The 25,849-nt window shown below is 38.8% G+C and overlaps 3 protein-coding genes across 4 annotated transcripts; 2 read left to right on the plus strand and 1 right to left on the minus strand.

Annotated features, from left to right (window-relative positions):
- Window positions 1–1,250: 1,250 nt before the first annotated feature.
- On the minus strand, window positions 1,251–18,884 carry LOC139688606 (cilia- and flagella-associated protein 184-like). The gene is made up of 6 exons (XM_071586152.1): window positions 18,678–18,884; window positions 12,226–12,860; window positions 10,956–11,228; window positions 5,745–6,095; window positions 4,395–4,547; window positions 1,251–1,508 (listed from the first exon to the last, which is right to left on the minus strand). Exons 1-6 carry the CDS (start codon window positions 18,826–18,828, stop codon window positions 1,251–1,253), a joined length of 1,821 nt encoding a protein of 606 aa, XP_071442253.1. The 5' UTR covers window positions 18,829–18,884.
- Window positions 18,885–19,271: 387 nt separating this feature from the next.
- Window positions 19,272–25,009, plus strand: LOC139688619 (thymidine kinase, cytosolic-like). 2 transcript variants are annotated; one of them, XM_071586166.1, is made up of 4 exons: window positions 19,272–19,383; window positions 23,504–23,743; window positions 23,987–24,196; window positions 24,317–25,009. In XM_071586166.1, the coding sequence occupies exons 1-4, from the start codon at window positions 19,321–19,323 to the stop codon at window positions 24,467–24,469; spliced, it is 666 nt and encodes a 221-aa protein (XP_071442267.1). In that variant the 5' UTR covers window positions 19,272–19,320; the 3' UTR covers window positions 24,470–25,009. The 2 variants fall into 2 exon arrangements, with proteins under 2 accessions (XP_071442267.1, XP_071442268.1); XM_071586167.1 differs by lacking the exon at window positions 19,272–19,383 and adding an exon at window positions 22,661–23,044.
- Window positions 19,589–22,621, plus strand: LOC139688618 (ankyrin repeat domain-containing protein 27-like). Its single transcript, XM_071586165.1, has one exon. The coding sequence runs from the start codon at window positions 19,735–19,737 to the stop codon at window positions 22,603–22,605; it is 2,871 nt and encodes a 956-aa protein (XP_071442266.1). The 5' UTR covers window positions 19,589–19,734; the 3' UTR covers window positions 22,606–22,621.
- Window positions 25,010–25,849: the final 840 nt, after the last annotated feature.

Genomic DNA, 25,849 nt, shown 5'->3' on the forward strand with positions numbered 1-25,849 from the left:
CATGAAGTATATTATACATGCATAAATGAATGTGATTTAAAACTTAAAGAAGGTTGTCAAAATCTCCAAATTGGAGACTACTTTGACTGCTGATTAGAGATTCACCAAGGAGGGATTTAAGACACTTCAGTTCAACTTGGATCCTGTGTTGCAATAATTTTTGGCAATTCACCAGTAAAAAATACCCAATTTTACCTCCTATTAGGAGTGGGGGAAGTTCAATTTGCCTGAACACAAAACATGCATTCATAATTGGTTACCTATGACCATTTAATGGAAAAGGGTCAGGAATCCATTACTACTAGTGACATGGCCATTGTTCAAGTATGACATGGCTTAGATATACAGGGTTCGTCCGGAAAATAAGTGTACTGACTCCTGGGCTGGGCGCACCGCTCCAGGCGCGCCCAGCACCGCTCCGACGGGCTGCGTTAGGAGGCGGGTATGTTGGCAAGCGACGCTGAAAAAGGCAGTCGGCTCTGAGCTGTGGTGTAGTGAGGAGCTCTGTTAACGCGAACCTCCACGCTTTGACCCACGTCACGGAACGCGATGCCGAAGTTTTTGGAGCAGCGTTATTCCATCAAATTTGCGGTAAAGCTTGGGAAATCGTCTACCGAAACTGTCGGTATGATTAACCAGGCTTACGGGGAGTCAGCCATGTCCAGAAACATGATCTTTCGGTGGCACAAGATGTTCGTGGAGGGCAGAGAAGAGGTCGACGACGAGTCTTCGAGAGGTTCCCGATGATGCCTTCGCGGGAGCGTTCCAGGAATGGGAACGCCGCTGGAACAAGTGTATCGACTCACAAGGGTCCTATTTTGAGGAATATTAGCTTAAGATATGTAAAAGTGTAATAAATTTTTTTTCCAGAGCTCAGTACACTTATTTTCCGGACGAACCCTGTAGATGAGTCAAATGTCACCGGTGAAGCTATGACAAAGCGATTACCCTTAACAAAATAATAGCACAGTTATTTACTATTCTTTGCTTTTTACACAGCATCAATCAGCATTTAATGAGTTAATGAAATACATTTAGTGGAGAATGCATTCAGTTTTAAAACATTGCCATTAATAACAAATGATGCCTATTTCTAAATTTTCTAAATTCCTTCATCAATTTGTATTAATAAACCTTGTTGGTGTCATAATTTCATAGTTACATTGGCTAACAGGTAATTTCTTGAAAATAACATATCACCTTTTTCATGATAGACAAATATTAATGGATATATAACATCATTAATACCATTACTCTTGATTGATAAGAAATCTCACTGCTGAGGGCCTCCCTTTAACTAGTTTTGGCTTATACTTTTCTGGTCCTATTTTATTAATGGAATCCCTGGACAGTGTCCTTAATTTTCCATTGTTTATCTTTCTATGACTATATTCTTGACTGGCAGAAGTTGAGCTCTCATTTCTGTTAAGGCTATGAAGAGATGAAATTTTTTTTGGCTGAGCAGTGACTTTTTCTCCATGCATGACATGTTTCTTCATTTGATTCACCTATTTAATTTGATAATAACATTTAATAGCTCAGTGGGCACTATTAATCATTATACAATCATAAGGTAAGCATGCAGAGCTTTTCAGGAAAGAATCATTCAGGAAGTGTCAAAGGAAGTATCGCTGAACAGAATGTCCTTAACACAATGAAAAAACCTATGAAATAGGTATGCAAAACTTTTTTTAAACAGCCAATATTTCTTCATTGTTAATAGATAATGGTAAGTGGTTTTGCGATTTAGTGCACACACACATACATATATATACTTACATGCATATATATAAATTAAACAATAAATTGATGCGGGCAACAAATAAAGCAAAAGAAGCATGGTGAAAGATGCAGTGCGAGGATATGTAAACTCTGCAGAGGAAGGGTAAAATGGGTGCACTGTATAGAAAAGTTAAATCTTTATTGGGAAGTAAGAAAGGGAGATCTATGCTAACAGTTAGAGATAAGGCGGGTAAGGTAATAGTTGGCGCAGGAAAGATCCAAGAGAGATGGAAGGAATATATAGAAGAACTGTATAGTAAAGAACTTAGGCCAACAAAGTTAGGCATAGAAAAGGAACATGATGTATAGGAAGATAGCTTTGGCCCAGGCATACTCGACGATGAGATAGAAAGGGCATTAAGGGAGATTAAACTAAATAAGGCTGTGGGTGTGGATAACATTCCCGCGGAACTATTGAAATGTTTAGGAAAATGTGGGAGGAAGGGGCTATATGGGCTGATTCATAATATCTATGAGCAAGGAATCTGGCCAGAAGACTTTGTGAGATCAGTTTTAGTTCCTATTCCGAAAAAGGTAAAGGCCACATCATTTGAGGACTGTAGGAAAATTAGTTTGATATCCCACGCAGCTAAAGTTGTTCTCAGGATCATAAACAAAAGGATAGAGAGCCGGGCAAATGATTACTTAGGGGATGATCAGTTTGGGTTTAGGAAGGGGAGAGGTACGCGTGATGCCATTGCAGTAATGAGATTATTAATCAAGAGGAATAGAGGATACAACCAGGACGTATTTGCCTGTTTCGTAGATTTCGAAAAATCATTTGATAGAGTGAAGTGGGAAAAACTAATGAGTATATTGCAGAAAATAGGAATAGATTGGAGGGAAAGGAGGCTAATCCGCAACCTGTACATGTCTCAGACTGCACATGTGCGAGTGGGGAACGGGGAGTCCGAATGGGCAGTGTTAGGAAGAGGTGTAAGGCAGGGTTTCCCATTATCACCGTTGCTGTTCAACCTCTATGCAGAGGAAATGGTTAACGAGAATGAAAGTGGACTGGGAATTCATAAAATCAGTTAGGTTTGCTGATGACCAAGCTTTAGTTTGTCAGTCAACCAAGGGGTTGCAAGCATTGCTGGGTGCATTGGAAATTCAGTGCCAGTGCCACAGGTATGGGATGAGAATCAATATTAATACAACAAAGGTTATGCGATTTTCTAGAAAGAAAAAGGCTAAGCTAAACATTAAAATAGGAGGGAAAAAACTAGAGCAGGTAGAACAGTTTACGTATTTTGGAAGTGTTTTGGACCAACGCAGTCAAAGTAGTAGGGACTTTAGGAGAAGAATTGCGCTAGGCAAAGAGGCTTCCACAAGGAGGAGGGAGTTGATGACAGGGACATTGAGTAAGGATATTAAGAAATGACTCTTAAATCTTTGATATGGAGCATAATTATGTACGGCGCGGAAACGTGGTCATTGAAGCAGGAGGATAGACGTAGACTGGAGGCTTTTGAAATGTGGGTGTGGAGAAGAAAGAAAAGGTGAAATGGACAGAGAGATGAAAACAAATGAGGAAGTACTTGGTATGGTGGGCGAAGAGAGGAGTTTGTTGGGAAAAATCCTATGGAGGCAGGCAAAGTTGATGAAGGGGGCAATGACCGGCAGTGGGATGTTGAAGACTGTAATAGAGGGGAGAATGTTAGGCAAACGAGAAAAGGGAAGGAACAGGATAGGGATGTTGGACGGGATGAAGGGGGGAAGAAAGTACTCAATGATGAAGAGGGACCTGATGTAGACTAGGATGTTGTGTTTTGCTAGGTAGGGGTCACAAATGATTTAATTATGTCCATCCAAAAACCTACCTTAACTGGTAGATTACCAAATAAAATATATATACATATATATATATATATATATATGTATATTATATATATGTATATATATATATGTATATATATATGTATATGTACATATATATGTATATATATATATGTATATATATATGTATATGTACATATATATGTATATATATATGTATATGTATATATATATGTATATATATATATATATATGTATATGTACATATATATGTATATATATATATATATATATATATATATATATATATATATATATATATATATGTAGTAGTAGTAGTTTTTAGGGGAGGCGACCAACAGCTAAGGTCATTTGCGCCATAGGGGATGGACAGGAAAGGATGAAGGGTGGAGAGAAACCCGGCGTCGGCATTAGCCTACTCTTTACGAAAGGCGCCAAGGGGTCCGCAATTTAACGTCCCATCCGACGGACGGCGTACTCACTCAAAGTGCCCTCCACAAAGCACCTCAAGTAGGGATCGAGATACCTCTGAAAAATATTCAACACCGCCGGGATTTGAACCCGTGCCCTCAGGGTGGGAAGCCAGTACGTTAGCCCCCGCACCATCTTGATCCCCTATATATATATATACTATATATATATCATTTATATATCATATAAATATATATATAAATAAATATATATAGATGTATTCTATGATTATGCTTGTAATATACTATTTTGAATTAATAAAAATTTTAAGTTTTATTGGACCAATTGATTTAAATGGGATGCATGCATACAATATGACAAATTTTCATCAAAGGGTTTCTTACCTCAATCTCAAGTTGTTCAACTTGCTTTAAAACTGACTCAAAATCTCTCAGTAGAGGTTGATGAACCAACAGGCCAGCTTCATGCTGCTTTTGCTCTATTTCACTCCGTATGCGAATGAGTTTTTTCTGGGCTCTCGTTCTCTTTTCTCGGCTCTGCAAATCAAATGTGTAGATGTCACGAAATAAAGGCAATGCTCACTCTCGTTTATGGCAAGTGAAAGCATTATGTTTCATAAAGGGCTAGTTTAAAGTTCAATGGATCTTAATGAGGGAAATCAATTCAAACAATAAATAAACTGCTCCCATAAGTGATTGGATTACTTTTCAAACCAATAGAAATCTCACTGTAAGCATCATATAAAATACTGATAATTTGTTCATCCGATGATAACATTTCAGAGCGAATGATACAATGTGATACACTAAGAAGACAAACTAAACACATCATTATACCTTGGGCATTATGATACATTCAGTGTATATCTAACTGATAAAAGAATGATTAAGGAGACTGAAGGTGCCTATATAGGCATAGAGAGAGGATCCTGATGCTCAAGTTAGAAGGAGAACCCACAGACAGTAATAGTGCAGTCTAGGGTTATGCTCATTTCTTCCTGAAGAGGTAAAACGAATACTCCCCCAAGAAAATAAATTTTGAAAAAAAGTTGAAAAATTTCTTTTAAAATAATGTTTTTAATGGCGTCCAAGAGAACATAGAAAGAGCCAATATAGGGAATTTTGTTATTTAAATCTTTAATACTCATATATTTCATGTACATTATAATTCCTATGAATTTGTATGCATGTTAATGCACCTGTAAATGTAATTGAATCTTAACAAAGCCCATACTATGGCGAATAAATTTATCTGTCTATCTTAGAATTAAATGCTGTTTAAGTTTATGAGTGAAAACTGATCTATTTGGTGAGAAAACACTCATTTTTGGTTTGATAGCTAAACAGTCACACTAAGTGATATCCAAGGACTTAGAGTGCAAGACATTGTTAACACTGGGATCATAAAGAGTTGCAATGCCCAGCCGAGGATGAGCATAGTTGCACCAACCTTAAATGGATCCACAGTTTTCAACCCAAAATTTGGTTTGACAGGTGAGGGTAGAGCTCACCTAGTACTTAGCCCAACGGCATGCGAAAATCTTGCACACAGTTCTTTCACCTGGGCCATCTATGGTTTCCCAGAAAGATTTGGTACCCGAAAAATGATATGCTTGGATAAAGCTGAGGGTGGACGGGAATCAAAGCCACGCCCTCAATGCTCTACCTCCTGAATTATTGTGTCCACATTTTAAATGAATTACTACTAGATAATAATATTAGAAAACATCTTACCTCTCTCAATTTCCTCACCAAGGTCTTAAGTTCTTTATGGTTTTCATCGATGAAATGATCAATACCAAAGGCTTTCTCATCCATATGTGACATCGTGATGACAGCAGTTTCAATTTTTTCCCTTAGATGACTCAGTTCATTTTCTCGTTCTTCATTTTTATCATGAAGAGAACGTTTCTCTACTCGAAGTTCTTCATAATCAATCAAGCGAAGGCCCTCCCCTAAAACCTCCAATGACTTCAGGGCAGCTTCTGTCGCATTAACTTTGTCTCTTATTTGAATATATTTTAGCCTTGCCTCACTCAGTTGCTTAACTATTTGCCCCTGCCTGTTAATTATTTGGAGAGAGACCTGTTACAACATCAAGAAAAGAGAATATCATACCTCCAGGAAAGATCAAAAGCAATGATTCTATTTAGTTATTACTCGATAAAGAACATTTAGGTAATTATACATCTTAGTAATTAATAATTTAATTGAATTACAAGGCCAGTGCTCTGTTCACTGATACCCATATTTTTTCTCACAACCATACAATAATCACAAATTTATGTGATTAGGAATTTTCTGTTTCCAGATAAAATAAAAATGTTGATGAACATTTAAATAAATTTCATCAATATTTGATGATTTTAGTTCATTAAAATATATAAATGAAATGCACATACATACAAGAGTATACATAGGTGTGCACATATTATTTTACCTCTGATATTTTTCAGCACAACTTGCCCAATTGAATAGGTCATAACATATTTGGGCATCACACGATATTTTTTCACACAATTCCGCAATTAATTAAGCAGAAGTTTTGGATCTTTGCCTTACTTTCATCAATGATATTTCTATTGAATATACTGCTCCAAAAATCAATGCTGATGTTTATCATCCACCTTTTTAATGTAATTTTACTGTTATTGCCACTGATCCCAGAAATAATAAATTCTATCAGAAAGTCAATTGTCACTACCTCAATGACTATTTATTTGCAGTTCAATGGCTACCTTTATTGTCAATGCAATTGGATAAGGCTGTGATGGGATTCTATTCACCCTTAAATGGTGCCATTGATCAACTTCTGTGATTAGTCAATGTTAAACATTAGCAGTTTGGTTCAGGGTATAACTGAGGAAACTTACTTTTGCTAAGAATTAAACTCCCAAAGACTACAATATCACAAAGTCGATGACTGACAATGAGTCATTACTCTGGTCAAAGGTCACATTGTAAATACACGTCCAGCAAAGAAGTGCCATCAGGATCACATTTGTTCTATTGAGAGCTCCTTTAACTACAACATGAAACACTTCTGGTACTAGGTACGTTGAAACATTATCCAACTCTGGCCAGCTTCTCAAACGATCATGCAATTGTGAAATAAATTATCCAACTTGAAACCATCAGCTAATGCAGCGACTTCTCTCAAGTGTGCAGCGCCACAGGTGACGTTCACTATGTTAAACCTCTCCCCAATCCTGGAAGTATCCCTCCCCTTCACGGAAAGACCCAAACCCCCCCCCCCCCCCCCCCTTACTGTGAACCCACCAATCACCTTTCTTGATGCTCAACACCTTACACCCCCTTCCCATCTACACCGATCGCAACCCCACTTCTCCCCCTCCTTCTCCCCCCTCTCTCACCCACTCCACTCTCCCTCTTAAATGGTATATAAATGGACTGCACCTAGATTGATGGTACCTGATGATGACACCTAAGTGTTGAAACTAGTTGTACATATATAAAGAACAGTGTAAATATATATTGCGCCCCTCATTTAATGAACTGGAGACTGAGTCGGGACTGAAGGGTGGATAATCCAAGTATTCCAAATGACGCATTCGTAACAGCTCCTGTGTTTGTTTTGTTAAATTGACTTATCCTTGTATATGTGCACTGAGTTTAGCAAGGTATAAGATAGAGTAAACCATAAGTTACTCCTACCCAAAATTAAATTCTTTAAGCATTCATGAGAGGCTTTTAAGTTGGTTTGAGGGTTATCTGAACTATCAGCATCTTATGGCCTTATCAAAATATACAATACTATAACTTGTACTTTCTCTTGCCACTTTTTTTACCTACTGGTGTACCCTAGGAGAGCCACTTTGGCCTTTTATCATCGTCATTTCATTAATATACAAAATAATTATATATTACCAATATACTGTGCGATGTTTATCTCATACCTTTAGATAATAACCTACATATTTAAAAATATATATTACTTCTTTACACAAGTGTTTAAAAATGTTTTTGAGAGATATTAAAAGTCACTCAACTATTTAAAATTTTATATAAATTGGTTCCAATGGCAAACTCTTTTAAAAATTTCTTGTTCTACACTAAATTAACTATTAATGCCCAAACAGCTACACCACTACACACACATCACTTGAATTACCACATTTCCCCATCGATAACGAGCACCCAGAACTTAGTAGTTACCATGAATTTGTATAGATACTGTGCATCTGTTTATACATTTATATATATATATATATATATATATATATATATATATATATATATATATGCTTTCATAGACGTAACACGGAAGTGCCGAATAGTACAATACACAGTAACACATAATATAGAAACACAAAAAAAGAGAACACTCACACGTATTTTCTTGATATTTCGACGGAAACAATCCGTCTTCCTCTGAAGATATAGAAGTAATGACTGCTGGAATTGTTGAGGTGAGGGGTGCGAGAGAAAGGGAAGGGGGCCAGGGGAAGGGGAGAACGGGAGGCGAAGGAGGGGTGAAAGGAATGGTTGGGGAGAGGAAAGGGAGAGGGAAGGGGTGGAAGTAACAATTTTAGGCCACTCCCATCAGTGAACGACATTGAGGCCCGGATGCTGATAGGCCATACAGATGTAAATGAATGCCAATTCAAGGGTTTTTAATTCTATAGGGTTATCGGATGTGGGAAGGGACGCTAGGACGGAAACATTGTAACACTTGTTAAAGGGGGTATTATGATGGGAAGCATGTTTAGGGATGGGGAGACGGGGAGGAGGGATTGCACGAGGCGCGGTGGTTATTAATCCTAATGTTAAGTGGTGTGGAACATTGGCCTATGTAAAAGGACGGGCAGAGTTTACAGGTAAGAAGATAAACAACATTCTTGGAAGTGCAAGAGGAATAGGGGAAGGGTGGGAGAGAGTTGAATGGTGGGATGGAGTGGGGTGGAGTGGTGAAAATAGGGCAGGTTTTGCATCTCGCTCGATGACATGGAGTGGGTATGGCTCTGGGGGTGTTAGGGGATTTTGAGAGTGGCCTGGTGGATTTGAGGATATCTGCTAGGTTGGCGGGACGTTTGAAGGTGACAGAGGGGCAATTGGGGAGAAGGTTGGAGGAAGTGTTGTGATTTTTGAGGATGGGGAATAGGTCTTTGAGGATGGATTTGAGAGACTGAATGCCTGGGAAGTAGGTAGTACAGATTGAGAGAGGCTGGGAGTCTGTGGTTGACGCAGGCTTGGGGGTGTAGGAATGTTTAAGTATTTTTTTATGGAGGAGAGAATCAGGGTATCCACGTTGGAGGAGGGAGTGGTGAAGGTTGTTAAGGTATTTGTTAAGGGATTCGGGATGGTTGCAAATGCGGTGACCGCGGATAGAAAGATAGTAAGGGAGGGAGCGCTTGGTATGGGAGGGATGACAACTGCTATAATGAAGGTATTGCTGCTTATTAGTAGGTTTGGTGTGAACAGAGGTAAGGAATTTGTTGTTACTGAGGGAAATATTAACATCGAGGAAGGTAATCTGAGAGGATGAAATGGTCGAGGTGAAAGACAAAGATGAGGAATCATTGAGTTTGGAGATGAAGGAATTGAGGGAATCTATGCTGTGTGGCCATAGTACATGATACATTGACGACATCTTTCTACTTTTTTGTCATAACGTGTGACAAGTTTCTGTATTCCTGCTGCATAGTCCTTCGCCGCCAGCTCATTGAGATACGCGAGGGACCCATCTTGCACAAATTTTTGCATAATGCAGATGGTGTTTAACAATTTCATGAACAATTGTTCGAGAAACATTGGGAAAATGCTCACAGATGTCATCAATTGTGACGCGCCGATCGTTCCTCACGAATTCGTCAACTGAGCTCACCAGTTGGTCTGTAATGACAGACGGTCTCCCCGAACGCTCATCGTCGTGTGTGTTCCCCCTCCCCATGTTGAAGTTGCGACACCACCGCCGAACAGACGACTCGTCCATTACATTGTCTCCATACACCTCCTTTAATTGGCGATGAATATCACATGGGCGAACGTTTCTTGCATTGAGGAATTTAATCACTGCCCTCACTTCACAACTGGCGGCGTTCTCAATTTTTTTAAACATTGTAAACAATCACAGAAACAACACAGGCAATGCTAGCGTCACGCAACTTGGCTCAGAGAAGGCAGACAAGCCACTGAAGCTATCTGACCTCGTCCAGCGGCTATTCGCGTCGTCAGCACTTCATGCGGCACGAACGGGTACTACTTTCCGGATGACCCTCGTATGTATATGTGTATATATATATATATATATATATATATATATATATATATATATATATATATATATATATATATATATATATATATATATAACGATTGTCCGGAAAAACTCATACGAGCGGCACAATAATGGGCTGACACAACATAACACAAATAGAAAAGAATAGACACATATAAAAGAACACTTACACCGTAAATTGTTCGAGCTTTCGGCCCTCTCAGGGGCCTTCTTCAAGAGAGACTCTCTCTCTCTCTGAGTCTCTCTTGAAGAAGGCCCCTGAGAGGGCCGAAAGCTCGAACAATTTACCGTGTAAGTGTTCTTTTATATGTGTCTATTCTTTTCTATTTGTGTTATGTTGTGTCAGCCCATTATATATATATATATATATATATATATATATATATATTTATAAATATATTTATATATATATATATTTATAAATATATTTATATATATATATATATATATTTATAAATATATTTTTATATATATATATTTATATATATATACATACACATATATATATACACACATATATATATAAGAGTAAAAATTATATATAGTGTGTGTAAAAATACGTCTATGTTTCGATATTTTCAATTTTCATTTAATAACGCGCATTGCCATTTTTTTGATCACATAAACATATTTGTATAGATAACGCGTGCGTTATCGAAGGGAAAATATGGTAACTATGTGTTTACCTTGTCTGATAAAACCTTTCCAGTTTGGCTGTAAATTAGCCCATGGCCAAGTGTCTCTTCCTGCTTCAGTAATGAATCAAGCTCAAGTAATGCTGCCTCTTGAAGAGAAGATTTTCTGTCCAGTAATTCTTTAGATTCCTTCTCAATTTTCATTTTTTCATTTTCAACTTGGGTTTGGATGTCATCAAATACTAACAAATTCTTCCGATAATGCAACTCAGCTGATCCAGGGCCTATGAGGTTTGAGTCTCCTTCGTGGTATGTTCCTTCAGCCTGTGAAAATTCATTTATTTATTATTTACACTGTAAACAAGACATGAAAAACTTACATGATACAAATCAATGATCATTATTTTTAACACACAAGATTTATGCATATATTTCACCCAGTACTAAGCCCTATACGGCGTGTGAAAATTCACACATCATGGTAGGGGGGCCAGTTCCTTTCCCTGTGCCGGTTATGGTTTCCCAGGAAGACCTGGTACCCGAAAAATCACATAGCTTGGGTGGAGCTGTAGGTGCCTGGAGTGCCTTGCCCGGGAATCAAACCCGGGATCCTCCGGTCAGCAGTCCTACGCTCTACCCACTGGACTACAGCGACCCACATATATATATATATATATATATATTCTTTCTCATTATTTTTGGAATAGGCATAATGTAGATAAGTATTCCTTACTGTTATGTGCACAAATCAAATAATAGTCATCTTTTGCATAAAAAAATTAATATTAAGTTTCTGCTTATCTACAAAGGGGACATGCCTAAATTTTAATGAATTTTAAAAGTTCTTGGTTAGGGAAATTATGGATAATGATTTGTATTTTGATTATTATCAATTATATCAATTATCAATCAATATATACAATTATGATTTGTATATTGGGTTTATATATTGCAATACTTCACTGATGCTTACTGTTGTACCCGACTCCTTCACCAATTTGATGTTGATATACTGATCACCATATCATTTTATAATAAACCTCTATTGTTCAAATAATCCTGACACAATTTCAAAATACCTTAATGCAGATTAAACCTTAAGTACATGGAAAAATGCAATGGTTAAACAGGACTGAGAGTCACATATCTAAAATCACCTTTGTTTGCCTTAAATCATTGGCAAAGGTGAATGCAACCTTAAGATATGACTTTCAGTACAGGCCTAAGTGCTAGGTGTGCCTCACTGTGGAGGCCCCCTCCACCCAATTTAAAAAAAACAATGAAAATAATGAACAATACTGCAACATTCAAACTTAATTACCTTTTTCTTTTTGAAATAATCATGCAATTTCTTATGAAATAAGATGTTTTTTCTTCTCAATTGCTTCCTTTCTATCAAGAGGCTTCTACATTGCTCTATCACCGCACTTCTCTGAAAAGCAGAATCCTTACCGAGACATCCAAATACATTAACACTCTCAATTCCTTCATTTTCATTTAAGGAGTTTGACCTCAGTGATTCCTTAGATCCCATCACCTCATCTGATGGTGTAAGGGATTTGGAGCCAACACCATCGGTTCCAGGAACTGACAAGGTGTGGGGCTCCTTAGTGGTTTCCCTCCTCTCATCAGCATTACTTCTTGCAAAATCAAGTGCAACATTGGATATAATTTCCTCTTCTGTCCTCATTGTGAAAGGGTTTGATGCCTCATCAGGTATATCCATACCTATGCCTCCCAATTTAGGAACTTCTTGGGCTTCAAAGTCCTCCTCTGGTGTCTCACTCAATTCTCGATCATCTTCTTTCTCTCCAGAGCTTGCCTCATCTTGCTTCTTTACTTCTGATTCAGCTTCCTCACCAGCATCAATCAGAACATCTGGCACAGAGCCCGACAAACTAGCATTGGCTTCTTTGCCATCACTTGAGGATATTATTTCTTTACCAATGTCTTCCTCTATAAATAGAAAAAAACAAAATGTATTACATATTTTAATTCTAAAATTCTAAATGAATGCAACAATCGGTACCCACAGTATCAAAACTGGATGACAAATACTAGAAAACTTAAGAATTTCCGATGTTTTGATTAAAAAACGAATGTATTTATGAAATTATTTTATATCGTGGGATTGGTTCCTTTTGGCCAATGAAGCCCAAATACATGGACTGCTACAACTGGCAATACCAGGCATTCCTGGTCAGTTAAAAAAACCAGAAGGGAACAGGGTCTTTGAATCCCAGAACCATATAAACCATATAATCTTAACCCATAAGGATATGTTTAAATATATGCAAGTCAATGACAGCCCCTCAAAAACAATAATCATCTACCACTGTAATTCTACCAATACCAGCCTCAAGTCTGGACTAATGAGAAGGAGGGAGGGGAGCAACCTCTTACAAAAACCAGGGCCCAAGTTGTTTGTGTGCCTAGGATCACATGGAAAGGCTAACAGAGCAGGTGAGATACACTACAGTGATCAATGATCCAGAAGACAGATGAACCGCTTCTGATAGGGAAGACTTGAGCTCTCAATACCTGGAGGGCAAACAGTCCAAAGGAAAACAACACTATTAGAAAATGACCCGGTCCTCCAAGTGGAGGGCTGGAACATATGCTCTTAGAAAGGGTACACATATTATGCACTGCTAAAAACCTAACAAATTTGCAGCCATACAATTAATAGATGAAGGCTAACTGACCAGGAAAAAACTATTGACACAGAATCCTGGAACATAAGAGCCTAAATACCAAAAGGAAAGTAGTAGTTCATAGTAGTATTTAGGGAAGGCGACCGACAGCTTAAGGTCAGGTGCCATAAGGGATGGACAGGAAAGGATGAAGGGTGGAGAGAACTTGGGGTCGGCATTAGCCTACTCTTTACGAAAGGCACCAAGGGGTCTGCAGTTTAATGTCCCATCTGACAGACATCGTACTCACTCAAAGTGCTCTTCACAAAGCATCTCAAGCAGGGATAGGGATACCACTGAAAAATATTTGTCTCCAGGATTTGAACCCTGACCCTCTCGGTGGGAAGCCTGTAAGTTAGCCACCACACCATCCCAATCCCTCCAAGAGGAAAGTGATAGAAGTAATAAAAATATTTGAAATGGACATTGCAGCAGTCCAAACAAGGAAATGAGTAAAGAACTGAAAAATAGAATATTACATACATATTTAAAGTGGCGTTTAAAGCATGAACAGATGTATTTGAATTTATTAAAAATACTAGCAAAAAATATAAAAGACTTAATTGGTGATATGGGTTTAATGTCTCATCAGGTATGCATATCCATAACTATGACTTTCAATTTAGGAACTTCTTGGGCTTAAACATCCTCCTTTGGTAGAACAAAAAATATAAGGAGTGTGTGCACACTAAAACAATACGCTTGAGTTCATTGTTTATTTGACTACATTTTATAAATAAACAATGCTATTTTTATCATAATATAATTAATTATAATGGGGTGTACCAAGTATTTTTTGTAGCTGATGTATGAATCACACACAGATCCCTTAGTAAAGGTACTAATTTGACATGAAAGTGAAAATGCCTGAATGCATCACATAAACTTAAAGATCAGTATAGCTGGGGAGATTGATGGGATGCTCATGGGCAGGATGTATAAACTGACTTGTGTGAGAGGAAAGAACTATGGAGCCAGAGAGGAATGGATGGCACGTGAGGAGAGGGTAGGGTACGAAGCAGGGGTTGATGACCGTGGAAAGGAATACGGGAGAGGTAAGAGGAGTATAACATAAGAGGTAAAGACATAATACTTCATGGGTTGGGAAGAAAATTTCATCATGAGGTTCTCCTAAATGTTCTCGCTCTAAAGTTGAGCAGGTGTTTTGTGTCCTTCAAAGAACAGTGAAATTAAAGAAATAATCTAGTCACTGTTAACACTCTGACAAGCAAAAGACATCCAATTTTGATGCCCCCACATTATAATGTTAAAAGTCACTGGTTCCCAGTGATATACTTGGAGTTGAACATATGAGGTTGGGAGGTCAACTGCCCCCTCTTGCCAACACTACTGTAAGGGACCTAGAAAGAATGAATCCATTACATAGTCATAAACAGATTATCACACAAATGACACAGGGAATAATTGATATAAATAGGACATGAACATTTCCAGCAAATTATAAATGGAGGCTACATACACAGAGATCCATACTCTTAGTAGAAATACATGAACATAGATGCTTCTAACTTTGGTACAAGCATTAATTATTCATTTTGCTGCACGTAAAGAAGCACTGGAGTGAGATATAATGAAATTTGAGTGTACATGGGGGCAGAATGTCATGAATCACTATCTGGTGACATCAAAAATATTATTTTCCTGGGACAAATGAACTAATAAAAATAAAGCACATACTATCAATAGAGAAAAATGCAAAATGGGCTTAAGTATTAAGATTTGAAAAATGAATCAACAGCATTCCTGTGCCAACAAAGACATCCATGGTCGCAAATTGAATGACGTAGCCTCCTTCCTTGGATTGCACTTGTACTCACACATTGTCATGTGTGGAAGGTATCAGCAGAAAAGAAGCTTGGGAAAAAGACAACTAAAAAAAAACAAACAAAAGCAATTGGAGGTGGAATGGAAGCAAGGAGTGGAATAATAAAAAGAGAGCACATGAAAAGGGGTAATTAACCAATAATAAAGAAGGTCATTACCACTTCTACCATTGCTGTGGGCTGCACAAAAATGATATCCAGTCAGTCCATGCTATATAGTATGAGGTGAGCTCTACCCCTGTGTATCAACCTTCTTTGGATTGATTAATGTTTTTATGAGTCATGGGAAAAGTGGAAGGAATTAAAAAACATGATGGCAGATTACTGGAATTAAAAAATCGGAGGCAGCAAAACTAATGAAGCATGACTGAGATTTCTACACCACGCAGATCTTTTAGAACAAAAAGAAAAGAGGAGACTTCAATCAGATTCAAATCGTTGAGTAAATGGAAAGAATACCAAGAGAGTTCCTTTCTGAAGACTGACCACATTTACACGTATTTGTAAATGTTGACAATGAGAACTAAATCTCAAAGTCATAACATCAGAAGGTGAAATTCCAGGTACTGAAATAAAAACAGCCTTTAAAAGCATTGGACAGGAGCCAGGACTCCTAAAAATGGTGCGGAATTCATAATGGAGCTCTTTGCTTATGTCCATATCTCCCCTTCCTGAGGGGAGAAGAATTTCCATGAGAAGGAAAATTGCTTTTATTTCCAACCAATAATAATAACAATCAGATACCGAAAGCCAAGTAGATGACTGAAGAATAAATTGGTTTTAACATTGAATAATCCTGCATCGATAGCATTTTCATCCGATAAAAATGGCCAAATATTTGGAAACTCATCCAACAAATCAAGAGTGAAAAAATATTTATGATAGTGCTCATCTCTGTAAGATTTGGCCAGCAGGTTCATTAAACAGTTGGTGACATACACATCACAGATGAAAAAGCATTTTACTGAAACAAATCAAGTGGCATTAATGCAAAAAGCAATTTGTGAACAAAATTCTGGAACAATTGGACAATGGCAAAATCGAGCTATACTACCAAAACTCCTTAAAGTACACATCTATATTTTGAGGGGGTGGACAGTCCTTTGAGGAGAGCCCTCGAGACTTGGACTTCTAGGTCAATGGAGCCAACCCACCAGCCTGCCACACAGGCAGTGGACAAGGGAGCCATGGTGAAAGTACAGAGATCACTCACTCATCTAACCTCCATCCGTGCCCACGGTTGCTTAACTTTGGTGATATAATGGACAATGATAGCACAATGCCGCTAGGCTCTTGCCTACACGTATTTCAGCACTTATGCAATAGAGACTAATGTCACAAAGTGAATATAGAAATAAATTGTGAGAAAATTTTTATTTTACACATAATCAATGTCCAGGTAATATTGGAAGGGGACAAGGATGATAATATAAGCTGAGAGAACTTGGCATAGAATATCAGAACAGGGGTTTAACAACAAAATGAAATGTGCTGTAGCCAGAAATTCATACAGAAACCATGCACTCCAATTAGGAGTTGAAAGAGAATAAACTCGCATACATATCCGAGTATCAGAATTACTAAAGCGGGTACCAGTACAGCGGCAGCAATGAATAAATAATTTAAATAAAACAAGTGGCAAACCAATTCTGTATTATAGAGAACACAGATAAAACCATTTACTAGTAAAAATGTTTTCAGCTATTGTAAAGAGTGGGAAACAGCAGAATATATGAAAAAGAGGCTAGAAGAAATGAAGATAAGATATTGGCATAAATATTTTGCAATTAATACATAAGAGGATGACTATGTGAACAAGTGTAGTGAAATTGACACAAAGATTTACACACCTTTATTAAGTATAGATGGATGAAAACATAGATAAAATTTAACATAAAAATCACAGATGTTTAGGAGCCTGAAAGCTGTCCCATCATCATAATGTGAAATCACTAGAAGTGGACTGTTCTATTGCAAAGATACAGAGGGGGCAAGATTAAGAGCATTACGAAGGGTACCTTAAAGTGTATGTCGTTAGGTACATCACTGCTTGCCTTTATGCCCATCAGTACTTCTTAGTTACTAGGGAAAAACCTATTTGTATTAACCATCACGAGATTTCCTATACCTTGACATTAATTAAGTTCTACTTCAATTAAATGAATCCACTGACAATCGTTAAATTAACTTTTTATATCGCTTGTAAGGGGTGACAGCTAATGAGGAGGCACACAAACACAATGGCCTCCAGCAAAATGATACCTCTCCAAAACTTTAAACAGCTAAAATAAAAATAATGTGCCTATCATTTTACATCACAATAAAAATATGCCTCTTAAATTCAATGAAAGTAAATTCAAATTCACAATGTATACCTAATGATTTGAATCTGAAGTTAGGTTAGGCATCCTTCCAGCAGCATAAGAAGGTAGAATTATGTCTAGGTAATAGCTAAATACCTACCACCTACACTCCTCCAGGGAGGAAATCGTACTGAAGTTGCATTCACATTTTATTTAAGTTGTCGTGAAATAATTAGTGACAAAGAAACTGATTAGATACAAAACTGTGGGTAACTTTAGAGTTCATTGCCAACAAAATGAATAGTTGGCATACATTTCACATATTCATGGATAAGAGAGTATCAGTATGATTTTTTTCCATTAAATTTCAGGCTAATTTCATCTATTGGAATCATAAAAATATGTATTATATATATACATTTGTTGGAGAAATAGACATGTGCTACATATATTTTCAGGACTAAATAAAAACCATCATTAATAAGGGTGAATTTAATAATTAATAATCATGGTGGAAGAGAAAATTTACTGCTCGTTGGAAAATGCTTAAATTAATCAGCATTCACTTATACTCATAAGGACACTTTTATGCACAAGTGTTTCATGAATCGCATCCTTCTCAAAATGTGTAGTATAATGTGAGCAACTACCTCTGTCAAGAGAGATTATTAATTAAGCTATTGTTCACTCTCAATGAACCTAAATGCCCAATTTAAAATGTTTTCTACGTCTCTGACCTCAAAATAAAAAAAATGATTTCGACCATTACTATCGGTGTATGCTTCTGATATGGAAGCAACTAAGATGTCTTTCATAATTCCACGAAGTGAATCAACCATGACTTATAAGCCCAAGCAAAGGTCGTCACAGGTTGTTTACACCGTGTTTGACGTACACGCCCATTTTCCAATCCGCTACAAACCCAATACTTACTCTGCCTTTGATCAATTTCTGGAGTTTCAGAAATGTTTTCCGCTCTATCAACGGCTATTTCTTCCTTTCGTGTGGCGACATCCGATTCTGGTGCACTGTCGTTTGTTACATTAATTGCGGGATCGCTTTCACTGTTTGTTATTCTATCCATTTTACATTTGCATACCTCAAAATATTATCAATATGCCATCAATGGCTTCAAATGAAATCTGCCTCTACGGTAACTATTTCGGTTGCTAGGATACGTGATTCCCGTCTGAGCCATTCCACGTTCGCTAAGATATCGGAATTTTGCGTCGAAGACCAAGTGAAAAATTTACTTTTGAAAGCCTTGATGACGTAATTTTAAGACGATGCGTTAATAAGGTGGTAGTCCGCCCAAATAACGAGAAGGCATTACTGGTTTAATTATAAATTACAGCGTTTAGGTAAATCGAGAGCGCTAAGGGATGAACTCACAATGGAAACGAGGAAGTTATTACAAATACACAGTAATTGTAATGCTAAAGTTTAACGCAAAAAACTGCTTGGCGGGAATGTATTTGATTGGCGGTGTACGCGCGCTAGTGCTACTCGACAGCCACTTGCAAATAGATCCCGATCTCTTTATTGACTGCCGTGAGTGCTGCTGGTTGATATAGAAATGAGTTCTTCAAATCATAGCAACGGAGTTCATGCACATGGATTCGGACAGGGCCAAATTCAGGTAACATCTAACTTCCTGAGTAATTATATGAACCCAATGCGCCGAAATCTCCAAGCTTTTTACTGATTCCACGAGTAATCGTAGATGGCGCCATATATTTACAACCGTTCAGCTGGTCAACTTACTGGCATATTTCGCGTTTCTTTTGAGCGCGAACTGAACTTCTTTATCATTATTTATTATATAATGTTAAATTTATATAAGTGTCTCGTGATTACGAATCAGTGTACCTTTTTTACTCCAGAAGTTCCCAAGTGTTTTAAGTGTTACCTGGTTTAAGCATCGTAACTATTATCATGAATACGCCTTAAAGAGGAGTGCTGTACATTAGTGGAGACTAACGTAGACATCATGGAGTGCAATTACGACGAAGATTTGAACGAAAATCCTTTCTTTAAGTCATTACAAACGGAAAATGAAGAACTTTTTCTAAAATCAACTTCAGAAGGATGGGTGATTTGTGTTCCAAGGGCTGGTTCCTTTCCGACCAACCCTTTGACCCACGATGATTTTTTTAGTCACATTCTTATACCCAGTGATGAATTACCAGGAAGTCATTTTAGAACTTTAAACGACAAGGAAGTCACTGTTTGCAACCGTGTTGTAACCGTTGAGAGTGAAGTGTCAAAACCCATTATATCTCGCGTTCTTTTTGAAGAAACTTTTTATACAGACGACTTATTAAAGTATCGAGTGTTGTGTGTAGAAAGTCCATTGGAAAGACAGAGAATAACAGAAAATGGTTGTGAAATTGTAATGGTCAGAACCCTTCGTGATTGCATAGATTTAGTCTGGACAAAGAGTGCGGGTGGTAGAGAACTTTTGGAAAAAATGGACGAAGCCATAAAAGGTTTTGTTGAATCTAATCCCGATCTAGATAAACGGCCCCTCCTGGAGCTAAGGTCGTTAGTTAAAGGTCTCTATCAACATTGCACTACCATAGTTTTGGCTGATTTGCAACTTCGTTCATTGACGGCGTTGGATAAAAGATTGTTGGATGGGGTGCGTACAGCAGCTGAAACTTATGTATTGCATGGGGTACATTCACAGTTAATCAGAGGTGTGACTAATGCAACCTCAGCTGAAGATTCTCGACTTAATAAAACCGCACGCAATCTCTCAGAATTACAATTGCGTGATTTAGGCGTTTTCCGTTCAGATTTGATAGGATCAATTCCGATTGCAAGGAGAGAATTGGCCAGGATTGATGGATATGGAACTGTTCTCGGTAAGATTGGCTGTCTTAGGCGTACCGTTGCTGCAATTGGTAGTGGTGATGACGGCGATTATGGTAGGGGCACAGTTGTTGCTGCCGACGACCTGTTGCCTGTGCTCATTTTTCTTGTCATTAAAACAGGATTGCCAAATTGGATAGCCCAACTTACTTTTCTTCGCAATTTTTCTTTTGCCAATGAGGCAATCACCTCATCACAAGCAGACGAAAGCAGTTTTTTGGTGACCTCTCTGGAAGCCGCAATTGAGCATGTCCGCTCTGGTGTTCTACTCGGTGCGCCAGAGCCAGAAGCACTTCAGCAAGAATACTCTTGGAAAAAAGTGGCCTACGAAGAAAAAGACTATGATGATGACAGCATAGAGTCGCCGACAGAATCAACTCGAGGATGCTGTGCCAGCAGAGACGCACACGCTGAATTTTTCGACCAAGTGCGCCTGGGTAATGTGGAGAAAGTTGAAATGATTTTGGATGGAAAATTTGGGATGGATGATGTTAAAAATGAAGTCATAAACCATGATACCGAGAAAATAATTCAAAAGCTGTGCCACCCTCTATGCTCATGCGATAGTTGTGAGAAATTACTTATGGAGCATCGGCATCAGACGGTGGAATTAAAACTATATCCCACCGTGTTTTCGGTCGATGGCAGGGGTCTAACCGCTTTGCACCATGCGTGTCGGCATGGTAGAACCATTCTAGTAGATGTCCTACTGCGACGCGGTGCCAATCCCGATACAGCCGACGCCCGTGGAGCCACACCCTTGCACCATGCTGCGTCCCGAGGTCATCAGGCTGCCTTGCTGCTCTTGCTCCTGCAAGGAAGAGCTCAGGTGGGGGCACAAGACGGGGCCGGGAATACGCCGTTGCATCTCGCAGCGGACGGAGGGCACGAGGGCTGTGCTAAAGCCCTGCTATATTACGCCGAACACTCGGGTGGTGCCGGGGTTGCCCGGGGCCATGCCCGTGCCGCGAATGCCTCTGGGGACACTCCTCTGCACCACGCGGCGCGGTGGGGTTATGATAGCATAGTCTCTTTATTACTGGAGCACGGAGCACAGCCCGATGCTTTGAATGCTCGGCGAGTCACACCCATGGGCGTCGCTCACAACCCCCAAGTGTCGAACCTCTTGCTTAAAGCGTCTCCCGGAGAATGGGCGCTTTCACCTCCGGGGACCACCCTAAGGTCTCCCGAAGGCACGTTGCAGACCCCTGTGCTGGACTTCCAAGACGCCGGCACCATTAGGAAGGCCAAAGATGGGCGTCGGTCAGGCGTCAGACCGGAGTCGACGGGAGACATGAGAAGGGTCGAGAAACTTCTGCGCGCGGTGGTGCACGGGGATGTGCGATTGGCTTGCTTCTACCTCGGCCTAGATTACCAGTACTGTAGCGGTGTTCAAAAGAGTAAAGAAAGCGCAAGCAGTGCGTTCCAGTATCAAAGGAAGTTGTGCCACCCCTTATGCACTTGTGAGTCTTGTGGAAAAGTGGACGAGGGGCAGGAGGGAAAGACCTCCGTCGATGGACCGACGAATATCCAGGGTGTGCAGACGGACAAAACGAGATATTTGCATTTGGACGTGTGCGATGCAGATGGTATAACTGCACTACATGCCGCGGCTTCGCACGGTCGCGTGGAAATAGTCAAAGTCTTGGTGGATGCAGGGGCCAGCCTCGATTTGAGGACTCGCTCTGGGGCCTCGTCACCACTGCACCTCGCTTGCAGGCGCGGACGTCTCGGAGTGGCTAGAGTGCTCCTCGAGGCGGGTGCGGATGCATCGGCCACGGATGCCGCTGGTGACACCCCGCTCCACCACTGTTGCCGACTCACTGGCGATAGTGGTGCTGTCGCGATGGTTGAGGTCCTCCTTCAGTATAATTTGCTGTGGGACGTGCACAACGCAGAAGGGAAGACTCCACTTGATGTCGCCGAAGAGAAAATGTCTCTTCGCCTAGTGAAATTACTTCAGGGGAAATTACCAAAAGTTACTTGAGGGCATGTTTAGTAACTGTCAGTTGAGGGGTTTCTTTTTCTTCACTCTTTTTGGCTAGTGAATTGGTTCTTTCTCTTCGGTTATTGCCAGTGTCAATTAATGAAATAACAGTCAGCATGAACTATCATTTATTAACAATACTCTTGGTTTTGCAAATCTAGTCTAATCAATTCAAATGGCATTAGGGTCTTCAAATTTTTGTTTTGTAAGGATGCCATGTCAGCTATTTAACCAGTTGCATTAAGATAGAATCAGAGTACTAGAACTACTTTCTAGCTTAGGAAGTTGGACAGTTCATGGTGTCAAAGACAGCCGCTACTTCATAACACCTTTGAATTCATCGGTGGTGATCAAGCTTCCAGAGTATAATTTTGACAGCTTTTCGTGTGTTCAAAATCCTGCAATGGAGTTTGTGTTCCAGATTAAATAGCGCTCCATGGTAAGCTAAATTACAACTACTGCTTGGGCTATCTAACCTGAATTATGGTGCGATGACGTCTCCTGTCGCATAAGCTCATGCTTGGGTTATAAAAATAAGAATTAGATTCCTTTGACTATTACTAAGGAGGTCACCATGGCTTTAAAAGTATTTCAGTGGATTGTCCTTAATGTTAGATTTTTGTGTTGCAAATACAGTGCTATAATTTTTTTGCTAGCTTCTTACTGCATATGATTTAGTGAATATTCTCTTCTGGAAGGAAATGGCTTAGTTATTTAAAATACATTTCATTTCACATTGCCGTGAATTTGAGTTGGGCACTTTTTCCTTTTGAGAATAATATTATATTTAGGTGAAAAATAATTATTTTGATAAAATATATTTCTCTATATTTTACGTTATAGCTTTTTCTGCTTCAAAGTCTCTCCTAAAATTTTCTATCTAAAAAATTTCTTGCAGGTTATATATGGTCCAATGTTTTCGGGTAAAACCACAGAACTTATAAGACGCCTGAAGCGATATCAGATAGCGAGAAGGAAATGTGTCGTAGTGAAATATGCACGGGATGACCGATATGACTCGGCATGTGTGGCAACACACGACAAAGATGTCCTCCCTGCTGTGTGCAGTGTTGCGCTTATGCCATTGTCCGATAAAGCTATGCCCTATGATGTTGTTGGGATCGACGAAGGACAATTTGTGAGTATGAAGTACCTCTTTTATCTACTAAATGCATTCAATTCATTACCTTTTGTTGTAAATTAAGGGTACCCATGCTACTTTATTGACTGTGACAGTAGTTCTGGTTAATGTAAGATATTTAATCCAAATCATTCATTTCAATCTAAAAATATTGTCAGGTAATTCTATTTGGCTTATTATTTATTAATTGGAATGTATGCAGTGTCGTATTAATAATCTTGTTTTATCATTTAATCCTAGTTTCCTGATGTTGTACCCTTCTGTGAAAAGATGGCTAATCTTGGTAAAATAGTTGTGGTTGCAGCACTGGATGGGACATACCAAAGGAAAGGCTTTGGAGACATTCTTAGCCTGGTTCCTCTCGCTGAAAGTGTGGTCAAGTTGAATGCTGTGTGCATGCTTTGTTTCAAGAGTGCTTCTTATACAAGAAGAATTGGTTGTGAGCAAGAGGTAAGGAATCAATTCCTCTAATGGAACATAGATTAAGTAAAATAAATGAATTATCACTGAAAATTTTGGCGAGCAATGAATTTGTGAACTTGTACTAATCCGTAACTAAAAACATTTTAGCTGGAGGTAATTGGTGGAGCAGAGAAATACATGGCAGTCTGCCGAGAGTGCTATTTGGCTCCTACTCGGAGCCCTAGCAAAAGGTCACCTCTGAAGTGCATCTCTGCATTCAATGAAGTGCCTAGTCCTAAAAGAAGCATGCTACAGTTTTGAGGGGAATGATGGCTGGTTACCCAGCACTGACCAAGAAGAGAAAGAAATGATGGAAAAAGAAATTAGCTTATGCCAGTTAAGTTTAGTGATCTAGTGAGAAAGCTGAACAATTCAACTGTGCGGGCCAAAGATGCTGGGAGGAATTCCGATTTAGTGTTGCATACTTGATAAATACATACTCAATTTATGCCGTGGAACACTTAAAATTGTAAATTTACTGTTCAACAACTTCTTTAATAGTAGTACTAAAAAGTAAATAATGTGGGAGTGTCCTTAATTGGAGATTTATGTTATAAATAAATAAGTTGGACTAGTATTTTGGAACTATCTTGTGTATGTGGGTCAATTGTCAGCATGACCAGAGTTGACATCATTGGCTCTCTTGACCCTATTTGTACATTCTTACATTTAACATCAATGTTTTCAAATTCGAGTGGTTTAAAATTTTTTTCATGTACTGCCTTATTTATTGCATATCAGGACTAAAAATGTATTTTCTCCTGGGATATTTTGATTATCAATAAATCCATTGACTAATAATTCTAAGGATGTGAGTTCTGAAGTCCTACTCCTGCTTTGAAGTGTGTCTAGCTTCTATCATATTGATTGTAATACAAATTCTCCTCAAATTTGAATTAGTTATAGTGCTGGTGTTGGATTTAACTTTACGAGAATTCATCTGATTTTTCCATTATTCTTCATTAAAAAATTATCATCTGGTTAACTGTTGGAGCCTTGACTTGGCAGAATTCCATCTCAAGGGTGGGAAGACTATCCTGCTTTTTGAAGTTTCACATTTGTTGAGTAGCTTGACACTTGCTCCAGTATTTGAACATCATTTGGGTGTGCAGTACATGCAAGAGACATGGGTCTAGAATAAATAGGGGACAATGCATTCAGAGATGCTATTGGCTGTTTTAAATTTAGTTAAGGATCTGATGGTCAAATTATTTTTGGAGAGGCCGATTGGTGAATATTTCAGCCGGGTGCTCGGAGTAGGAGGCATTTAGGTTCACAAGTGGCAAGGAACTGGATTTTGATATCCTAAGGCTCCTCATTCTCTCTCGACCCCCTTAGTGCTCATATCTGATGCTCTCCACCACTGTTGAAACCTCCAATTGCCTGCTTTCTGATAAACACATACTCCACCAAACCCCACCATACACCCTGCCCTGAATAAAATCCTATTGCCATCCCCTCCCTAAGTATATGTCTCTATTGGGAAAGAAAATACTTTGTTCTACCATGCATGCTTTATTATCCACGACTTAGGTTTTGACTTAAAAAGTCATCATTTGAAAGTCGAAACCTAGGTCGTGCATAATAAAATATATGTGTTAGAACTAAGTATTTTCTTTTCCGATATGAATCCCTTCCACA

This window comes from Hetaerina americana, unplaced genomic scaffold, assembly GCF_022747635.1.
Source record: "Hetaerina americana unplaced genomic scaffold, ioHetAmer1.1.p SCAF_21, whole genome shotgun sequence".
Lineage (NCBI taxonomy): Eukaryota > Metazoa > Arthropoda > Insecta > Odonata > Calopterygidae > Hetaerina > Hetaerina americana.

What these genes read in the sequence shown, in the direction of transcription:
- LOC139688606 (XM_071586152.1), bottom strand. Translation starts at nt 18,828, where the DNA reads ATGGATAGAATAACAAACAGTGAAAGCGATCCCGCAATTAATGTAACA. An exon ending in TGGTGAGGAAATTGAGAGAG is followed by an intron (nt 4,548 to 5,744) that starts GTAAGATGTTTT and finishes TTTGATTTGCAG; the next exon opens with AGCCGAGAAAAGAGAACGAG. An exon ending in TTGAACAACTTGAGATTGAG is followed by an intron (nt 1,509 to 4,394) that starts GTAAGAAACCCT and finishes CAAATTAAATAG; the next exon opens with GTGAATCAAATGAAGAAACA.
- LOC139688619 (XM_071586166.1), top strand. Translation starts at nt 19,321, where the DNA reads ATGAGTTCTTCAAATCATAGCAACGGAGTTCATGCACATGGATTCGGA. An exon ending in TCGGACAGGGCCAAATTCAG is followed by an intron (nt 19,384 to 23,503) that starts GTAACATCTAAC and finishes AATTTCTTGCAG; the next exon opens with GTTATATATGGTCCAATGTT. An exon ending in GAATTGGTTGTGAGCAAGAG is followed by an intron (nt 24,197 to 24,316) that starts GTAAGGAATCAA and finishes AAAACATTTTAG; the next exon opens with CTGGAGGTAATTGGTGGAGC.
- LOC139688618 (XM_071586165.1), top strand. Translation starts at nt 19,735, where the DNA reads ATGGAGTGCAATTACGACGAAGATTTGAACGAAAATCCTTTCTTTAAG.